The 9,812-nt window shown below is 41.4% G+C and overlaps 2 protein-coding genes across 2 annotated transcripts; both read right to left on the bottom strand.

Annotated features, from left to right (window-relative positions):
* Window positions 1–655: 655 nt before the first annotated feature.
* LOC134874760 (biotinidase-like) lies at window positions 656–4,281 on the bottom strand. Its single transcript, XM_063898917.1, has 7 exons — window positions 3,860–4,281; window positions 3,197–3,349; window positions 2,620–2,771; window positions 2,206–2,383; window positions 1,807–2,116; window positions 1,237–1,466; window positions 656–1,163 (listed from the first exon to the last, which is right to left on the bottom strand). Exons 1-7 carry the CDS (start codon window positions 4,070–4,072, stop codon window positions 1,008–1,010), a joined length of 1,392 nt encoding a protein of 463 aa, XP_063754987.1. The 5' UTR covers window positions 4,073–4,281; the 3' UTR covers window positions 656–1,007.
* Window positions 4,282–4,388: 107 nt separating this feature from the next.
* btd (biotinidase) lies at window positions 4,389–8,447 on the bottom strand. Its single transcript, XM_063898916.1, has 7 exons — window positions 8,331–8,447; window positions 7,942–8,131; window positions 6,757–6,906; window positions 6,520–6,671; window positions 6,271–6,448; window positions 5,597–6,190; window positions 4,389–5,315 (listed from the first exon to the last, which is right to left on the bottom strand). The coding sequence occupies exons 1-7, from the start codon at window positions 8,402–8,404 to the stop codon at window positions 5,043–5,045; spliced, it is 1,611 nt and encodes a 536-aa protein (XP_063754986.1). The 5' UTR covers window positions 8,405–8,447; the 3' UTR covers window positions 4,389–5,042.
* Between the last annotated feature and the right edge of the window lie 1,365 nt (window positions 8,448–9,812).

The following is a 9,812-nucleotide window of genomic DNA, read 5'->3' as shown; positions in this document are numbered from 1 at the left end:
GGTTTGTGGCTAACACAGTTGAAGAGACTAACGTTATGTTCTACGGCATAAATACGCTAACAAGTTGCTAAATGAGACCCCTGAAATGTCATCAAAACGAATATTAGCCACCCTTAGCTTAGCGCTGGTGATTCGCAGCCATGCTACCTTTGTGTGTTTCGTTCATAGCCTAACATTTATTTTTTAATTCTGGCGATTGCATTTAATTTCAAAAGTCATAAATTGGGGTTAATATGTAGTCATGTTCCTGCTGAACAACACATGTTAGTATCATCATTTTGTGTTTGCCACAGATCTTTATTTTTGCAACATTCCAATATCGAATAGAAAAATCCCATTGCTTTTGGTCGTGGGACAAACAATGAATTCGTCCCCCCTTCACCACTCTATTGGACCAAGTCAAATAAACAGTCAGATAAAAGCATTGTTGTTACAGAATTGTAGTTGATATTGTCACATTGTTAAGAACACCATTGCTCTGACAGCAAAGGTTTCACATGTGATGCTGTCAGAGCAATGGTTTGACAGCACCGCAGGTCTATGTTCATATAAATATTCTCTTGCTGTTGAGTCGAGTTGTTGCTCTGAATTGGCAAAAGCTTCCCTCTTTCATATTTGTAGTATCGTCATAGGAAAAAATACAACACAAACATGATTATAGGTTCCTTGCTTTATTGTCTGAACTTACAAACCTCCTGTCATTAACATTATGGTTGTACACTTCATTTTTATTACATGTCATCATTGTCCATAAACCTGAAACACTTTTCAAATCGGCCATAACGTAAGGGCTCGTGACGGAGTCTTTATCTCAGTGTATTCTTATTTTCCATTGAACCTTTAAATGAACTTCATACTTTTCTCCTGACACCCATCCATTCAAAAGCAGATCATTCATTATCCAGGTGATACACCCGTCCGTACAGACTGGAGGTGACCAGCCCACCGGTCATGTTTGAGTGTTTCATGGTCACTCTGCCATCAGGAGCTTTTTCAATTGTCTTTGGCTACTCTAGGACAAATCTGCTGGCCAAAACTGATGGGTACACATATGTGGTCCCAAAAGTCCCCTCCAAAACAAAGTCAAATTTAGACTCAGCCTCCAGTACTTCCTGTCCACAGGAACTGACGTCATTCCCTGCACAGCGGATGAGTGCACACACCTGCAACATGGATAGGATAGGATACATTTGACAAGAGGCAGTTTAAAATACTAAAAATGTTTGAAGTTCTTACCTGGATGAAGAATCTTTCGTTGTGTTTTCCAGCAAATGCTCCCAATGCGTAGAGCTCGTTACTGTCGCCTTGTGGAATCAGCCGGTACTGCAGGTGGCAGCAAAATGTGCCATTACACACGTTGACTTTGCCCTCTGTCTCCGTCAAGAGGACAAATGTAAGTGGGTCATATTTCACGGATGAGTGAAAGGTGGAAGACGAAGGAGGAACTGAAGAAACTGTTTTAGGAGCTGTATGGAGAAGACATGAAATATATATATAAATACCCTAAATCGCCGTGCAATATATACTTCCACCTGATGCTGTATTTCAAAACTGTTACTGGTACTGGATGTGTATTTTTTTTAATTGTAAATTGTGTCATTTGTACTTTTGTTTTTAACATTTTTATGCTTGCTTCTTTAATAATATTAGGCTATCTTTGGCCTTTTACTTTCCATAACGATGTGCATTTCCCCTCTGTAGGACGAATAAAGGTATTCTGATTCTGATTATTCTGAGCACGAGGATCAGAACAGTTCTTTTTGTGTAAAAACACAGATTCCGTAGCTGTAGTTGATGTGGACTTACCCCTAACTGACCCCTTCTCTGTGTCCACGTTCTGCCCCACCCACTGTGGGACTGGCACACTAGCCACCAGCAGCTTGCCCTCCTCTGGGTCTCCTTTCTGGGCGTGGTGGTACGTAGCAGAATCAGGAGTGTAGATGCCACTTCCTGTCATGGTCTTGTATCCACTAGTGATGGGGACTGTTTCTTTACGAAGGTTTGCCGCAAGCAGGGTGACATTGGCACCTAAGCTAAATGCACTCTGGAACTGAACTGAGTCCAAGAAAGGGAACGTGTTTAACCAGCCTGTGGGGAAGATCAGCTGACGCACACCCTAAGAGGAGGGGAGGCCCTTGTCAGAAAGAGAGCCGACCAAAAAGAACTGTAGCATGCAGTACAGATAATTTGTGGCTGTTTTTCTACCTTCTCAATCAGTTCAATTGTAGGCTGGTAGAAAATGATGTCAAAACAGGTGATGAGACCAAACTTCCCGGCAAAAGGTGTATCAAACGTTATGATCTCAGGTTTCGGCGGTGGGTCAAAGTAGATTTCTCTGTAGAGGTGTTGTTTATGGTATCGGGCCACCAGCAGGCCATCCGATCTGTCAGAAAGTCTCTGTGAAAGGCTTACTAGAAAATTACGTATTGGTGCACTTGTTGGACTACAGCTAAATGAAACGTTTTATTTATTTATTTTTACCTCTATACACTAGCCTAAGACAATGCTTTACAGGAAACAGAAGCTGTTATTTTGGAGTTTGTATAATTCTTCAGGTAAAAACAATAATTATTAACATAATCCAGCAACCCATCCATCCATCCATCCATTGCACTGCACCTGAAAACCACGTTGGTGTTGAACTGCCAGTGTCCATCAGGGGGACAAGAGGAGGAGAGGTCAGTCATCATGGGGCAGGGCTGAAGGTCGCCCATATTAGCCACCAGGTAGATGTTGTGATTACGGGCCATACAGCTCAACCTCTGGAGAACCTGTGCAACAACCATAATCAAATGCGGTTTATATATCCACATAATAACTGTTGCATCGCTTAAGGCTCTAAATAGCCTCGGCTGACTCCATGTGAGAGTATTGTGTTAAGCTGCTTTTAAGTTACACACAATGTACTTTTTGCTCACCGCAAGGAAAGGCACAAAGCCTTGTAGTGAAAACAGCTAGTTACTTTTGTTTCTATGGTAGCATTCCCTGCTTGCCTGTGCCATTTAATGCAGCCGTGTGTCAAAATGATCAGTGGCAATTGGGACCAATGTTTCATTACTTTTAACTTTGAGCCCAGCGCTAGTTCGGCAGCAACCATCTCCATTGGTAAGCTACAGCACAGCCCGATCAGAGAATGTGTGAAAGCATGTTAAGAATCCTGTTCAATAACATCAGATCTGAAAGTGTGACATTGCACCTCAGTGTTGTTGTATTTTCCCAGTTCAGTGCAGGGATTCCAGCTCTCCTTCTGGGGGTCAGGAATGGTTTCCAGGTAGTTAAAAATGGATAACCGGGTGGTGAACAAGAAACCCAGAATACCAGCTTCTGGAAACACCAGGATTTGGACATCCTGACCAAGTGAAGATTGGGGGAAAGTAAAGAGATGAGACAACCTATTTCTCAGCTGTAGTCATGAACTATGTGACAGTAAAGTGTGTCTTAATGAGAGTTATACAGAGAAACAAAACTACTCCTAATGACTCAGTTTAGTAGTGCCCTACCATCATGAGCTTAAAGAATGTCCTTTTTATTTAATATAATCCTGACATTACCTTTTAGTAATTTAAGGCACTGATCAAGCAGAAACTGATTCTTAAAGTTGGGGGTTTTCGTTACGATTGGTTGAATGTTGACTATTCTGCAAGATATAGTTTCTACTGGAACATGTTGAAATGCTTTAATGTCCACACAAATCCTTTTGTTCTTATACTGAGAAAGAAAATAAATCTCCCTTTCAAAATAACTAATCCAGTGAAAAGCTTGAGTTAAAAATGAACAATTATGACGTGCAGGACAATTGACGTTTACTCTCACTGAAGACAGCAACAAAACATGTATTACTCTGTTCTATCTAACATACCTGTTTGGCGGCTTTGGCAGCCTGCACCTCGTAGATATCCAGGTTTTTCTGCATGTTCCTCAGGGCATCAGAGCGGGAAACGGGGATAACAGGGTCACTGGCCTGGATGACGTTGTGTTCATACACAGCAGCAATGTACGAGGAGTCCACGTTGGGCTCCATTTGAACGACTACTGTTGATAAAGAAAAACTGATGACAACGATTAAAAACATTGTTCCAACCTTCAAATGTTCTGGACAATAACAAATGGTGTACACCAGACAGACAGTTTATCACTTTTATGCAGGGGGCTCAGATGTCTTAATCAAGGCTGAGGTAAACAGAGATGACTTAGCACATTTTTATTTGTCAGAGGTAAATGAACTAATCCCTGGAAAATAGGGTTGAGTTTACTGCATAAATCTGGGAACCTATTCACAGAATTTTGTGCTGCTCAACGTTTTTTCTCCAATACCTTTACATAATGTACAACCAATCAAATGATCAGAGGTTTAATCTCTGACAGTCAATAAATCAATATCATTGTGCAAGATACTGAATCATTAATGCTCTCGTTGACATAACACAATCTCCATCTTCTCCAAAATCTGGAGCAACTACCTAAAGGAGTGAGTGGGGGACATGAAACCCGCACAATTGCTTTAAGCAGCATTTTTCAAGCTTGTAAAAACTGTGTTATAGCAAGAAGGAAGGTTTGCCTTCTTGAATTCTAGTATACTACAATCTCCATGTGATCTGTTACTTTGCTTTGCTGGCCACTGTGGGACGGAGAGCCAGAGTGCAAGCAGAGGTATTATCACAAATTCAAACAGACAAACGAGTGGTAAGACAGTCAGACTATCCAGCCTGCTGCTACCTTGATAACCTCTATATTGCTAAGAGTAGTCAGGCAATCCAAGCAAGAACTGTAGGTGGCCACCGAGATCTAATACCATTTAATACATATCGATTTAGTCTCGGAAGAGATGAAACGGAACTTCTGGACTGACTATAGGCCTACAGAGTTTTATTTTGAGTGCTACATGACAACATATCAGAAATTGATGTCCAAGACTGATGCAGTAATGTATGTCGAAAGACAAATTGTGTAAAAGCTAAACAAGTGTTGGTGAGAGCATTTTTTAATGATTCGTATTTAAATGTATTTGATATTTTTCTCCTTTACATCTGTTCCAAAGCAGATCATTCATTATCCAGGTGATACATTCGTCCATACAGACAGGCAGTGACCAGCCCACTGCTCATGTCTGAGTGTTTCATGGTCACACTGCCATCTGCAGCTGTTTCCAGATGCTCTGGCTGCTCAAGGACAAACTTGCTGGCCAAAACTGATGGGTACACATATATGGTCCCAAACCTCCCCTCCAACTGGAAGTCTATTCTGGACTCAGCTTCTTCTACTTCCTGTCCACAGGAACCGGCGTCCAACCCTGCACAGCGGACGAGAGCACACACCTGCAACAGAAATACATTAACCAGATTTTAACTAAAACTATTCTCATTCATACCTAGGGTTTGTAAAATTCCAGATATATGTAAGATGTACATTTTCCATAAGAATGAACATAAAATAAAATGAAATATAGAATCAATTTGCTTAGGCTTAATTTACCATGTGATATGCAGATACAACAAATATAAAAGTACATCTTTTTTTTATATTTAAAGCACACAAAAAGTCCCAATTTCCCAAATAAACTTGGAAATGTTCTGACTCTTTGCAACCCCTTCCGTACCTGCACAGCGTAGCGCCCATTCACAGTGTGTGTTCCATCAAATGCTCCCAATGCGTAGAGCTCTTTACTGCCTTGTGGAATCAGTCGGTACTGCAGGTGGCAGCAAAATGTGCCACTACACACATTTACTTTGCCCTCTGTCTCCTTCAAGAGGACAAATGTAAATGGGTCGTGCATCATGGATGAGATGAAGGTGGACTTGGAAGAGTCAGAAGAGTCAGAAGAGTCAGAAGGAGGAACTGAAGAAGAGGTTTCAGGAGCAGGAAAATCCAAACAGCTCTCCTTGTGACAGAACCCAGAGTCTGTAGCTGTAGACCCCTCTATCACACTCTGCCTCGCCCACAGTGGGTTTAAGACTGGCAGCCTGGCCACGAGCAGCTTGCCTTCCTCTGGGTCTCCTTTTTGGGCATGGTGGGAATTTGCAGAGAAAGGAGTATAGATGCCACTTCCTGTCATGATCAGTTGATCGTTGCGAATGTTTGCAGCGAGCAGGGTGACATTGGCGCCTAAACTAAAGGCTTGCTGGAACTGGATTGTGTCCAATAGAGGAAGCTGGTTCATCCAGGCTGTGGGAAAGATCAGCTGACGCACACCCTAAAATGAGAGGCCAATGTTAGAGAAAGAGAAGACCACACACAGGACTGTAGAGTTAGATGCTAAATCTGAGTGCCTACCATCATCACTAGGTTAACTGTAGGCTTGTGGAACAGGATGTCAAAACAGGTGATGAGACCAAACCTCCCAGCAAAAGGTGTATCAAACGTTATGATCTCAGGTTGCGGGGGGTCATCAAAAGCTGCCTCAAAGTAAAGGTTGTGCTTATGGTAGCGCCCCACCAGCAGGCCATCTGACCTGTATGAAAGAAGATTCTGTTAACTATAACCTAGGAAATTATGTATTGGTGCACTTCCTGGACACTGTACCTGAAAACCACGTTGGTGTTGAACTGCCAGCGTCCATCAGAGGGACAAGAGGAGGAGGGGTCAGTCTGCAGGGGGCAGGGCTGCAGGTCGCCCATGTTAGCCACCAGGTAGAGGTTGTAACGACGGGCCATACAGCTCAACCTCTGGAGAACCTGTGAAACAACCACACTCAAATGTGAATTACATATTCAGACAGAGACAAGTGGTCTATCCATTTCAGGGTGTGTGACTGTGCACCTCAGTTTTGTTGTATTTCCCCGGTTCTGTGCAGGGGTTCCAGCTCTGCTGCTGGGGGTCAGGGATGGTTTCCAGGTAGTTAAAGATGGACGACCGGCTGAAGTTGAAACCCTGAATGCCATCTTCTGGGAACACCAGGATTTGGACACCCTGACCAAGGAAGGATGAAGGCAAATGGAGATTGTAGTATACTAGAGTTCAAGAAGGCAAACTTTCCTTCTTGCTACAGTTTGTACAAAATGCTGCTTAAGGCAATTGTGCAGGTTTCATGTCCCCCACTCACTCCTTTAGGTAGTTGCTCCAGATTTTGGAGAAGATGGAGATTGTGTTATGTCAACGAGAGCATTAATGGTTCAGTATCTTGCCCAACGATACATTGATTTATTGACTGTCAGAGAGTAAACCCGTGATCATCTGATTGGTTGTACATTATGTAAAGGTATTGGAAAAAAAACGTAGAGCAGCACAAAATTCTGTGAATGTGTTCGCAGATTTATACAGTAAACACTCATTCACCTATGACAAATAAAAATGTGCTAAGTCTAACCCTGACCAAGCAAGGATGAAGGCAAAGTACACATATAATGCAACGTATTACTCTATGGTAGACATAAAGTCTGTGTGATAGTAAACTTGCTAATTTTATGTGAGTATAGAGAGAAATACAACCACTCCTGACTGTTTAGTTATGCCCCTCATCGAACATAATCTGATTGTTACATTAAGTGCTCCTTGGTTTATCTCAGTTAACTGTTAACATTCTGTAATGTAGAGCAAAATAAACAAACAATCCTGGTTACATATGAGTCTTTACTTAGTGTCCAAAGACCAATACACTTGAAAGTTAATATTTAACAGTAGTGCAAATGTTTTTGTTGAACTGTTTTCAGCATAAACAGTCAGGAAAAATTGTGACATTCAGGACAAATATAAAGGATAAATCATTGATCTATATATTTAAGACCCTAAATACAGCAGCATTGTCTGCCCATTGGCATACAAATATACTTAAAAGGATTACAATTAAATAAAAATAAAAATGCCATAATATTTCTGTCGACTGACTTATCTACTAGTCCTTTCAGTCCTCAGCACTTGATCAAAAGTTGTGTCTATGAAGTGGACCAATTTGGATTTGACTGAAAAACTGAACATGTCTCTCTGTGTCTTCCAACTTGACAGTACCTGCTGAGCGGCTCTGGCAGCCTGCTCCTCGTAGATATCCAGGTTTTGTTGCATGTGCTGCAGGGCGGCGGGGCGGGACAAGGGGACCCGAGGGTCCGGGTTCAGGATTACATTGTGCTCATACACAGCAGCAATGTACGAGGAGTCCACAACTGGCTCCGTTTTATCAAGGGCCGACGTTACAGATAAACTGACCAAAACAACAACCGACAAAAACATGGTGTTTTCCCAAAGAGACATAAAGAGTCCTACAAATGTGTCATTTTCTGCTTTAGAGGTGATAAGCTCCCCTTGCGAAATAGTTGTGTCTTCACTGTATGTGCGTTCATGTGGTCTTAATTTGTGCAGCAGCTTTGGCTTTCATTTAATTTTCAAATATATATATTTACCTGTCCAGTCTGTAGGTCCTGCTATTAAAACATAAATATTCGTTACTGCACAAGTGACAACCTCTCTCATACATAAACAACACCTTTATTTTGAAAATACACAACCGGAAGTAGTTTGCCTAAAACCCGGAACAACTTTGCAAAACTGACCTTACTTCAACCAGCATGAGCAGGATTTGAGATACACTATGGATGTAGTTTGGCACTTTACAGACAACATTGATTAAACACATGCTAACAATTCTTCAGGAACGGAATAGTGTGTTTTTTCCCCCATGTTTGTCTGACGTCTCTGTTTACCAAGAGGCGCATTAGCATTGGCATTAGCAGGCACCCTGTAGCACAATGTCAACAGCACCAGAGGCACCAGCTGGAAGAGTAGCAGCACCACCAGCAGCAGGAGGAGTGGGCCAGAAGTTCCAGAGCTGCTGGAGCTGTCGGCTCCTCTCCGGCGGAGCGTTGTTCCTGTCTGCGGGTTATGTGTTCAGTGCGGCCCGGACAACATTGCAGAAACGTGGGGTTAGCTCTATCGGGATAGTGGCGCAGATTACATTTGCTGCATGTAAGTTATCCAACACTCCTGACTTGTTTTGGTGTTACATGACTTCGATTGATTATTTACCTAAAGTTGGGAACTTGTTTTGTCACATCAGCCTTTCTGAAAGTAATTTGTATAAAGAATAATACATAAAAAAAAACATGAAAAGCAATTTATACATTTTCACAGTAGAAAAGACATATGTTCATACGACTATCTACGAATACACTGTATACAATATACCGAATAAATAAGAATACTCTCTAATATACCTAAAGGTACAGAAACATATAAACATAGTGTACTATATTTAGATATGTTTAACTCGTGTATAATGCTTGATAACACTGCTGCTGTGACAATATCTATCTATCTATGTAACAACAAATGTGTGCACAGTAGATTTGAATTTAATTATATCCTGATAGGTAGTGTAAGTAAGCTATGATATGTATGTGCAAATTGACAGCCTTCCTGTATCTGTCCACCTGTCTGTTGGAGAAGGAGCTGTCTGTCTGATGGTGGTTTTACTTGGTTTCATCTTTTGAAGTAATAAATGCAGACCTGTGTTTTTCTTTCAGGTCTAGCTTCATGGGGAGTTGTTATCATCACTGACCCGGTTGGAAAGAGTCACCTTAAAAACTCCTAAAGGATGGATAACTCGCTCAGACATGGACTGCATGTTTGTTGGCAAATAAAGTAAAGTCGTGTATAGAGATGTTGTGTAATATTACAGAAACAAGCTTGTCTTTGTGTGGATAGATCAAGTGTCAATATTGGAGGCTTTTGGTTGGTCGAATAAAAGATGGAATATATGTATACAAATGTTATATTTGTGTCATCATTGGAATGTTATGCTTTAAACACCATTAGAAAAAGGTGCTTACATTGTAATGCTGAAAGAACAATTAAAAGTAAAAACGTACTGAAGGTATTATCAAGAC

This window comes from Eleginops maclovinus, chromosome 13 (assembly GCF_036324505.1).
Source record: "Eleginops maclovinus isolate JMC-PN-2008 ecotype Puerto Natales chromosome 13, JC_Emac_rtc_rv5, whole genome shotgun sequence".
NCBI classification, from domain to species: Eukaryota; Metazoa; Chordata; class Actinopteri; order Perciformes; family Eleginopidae; genus Eleginops; species Eleginops maclovinus.
This window is presented reverse-complemented; position numbering and strand designations above follow the sequence as displayed.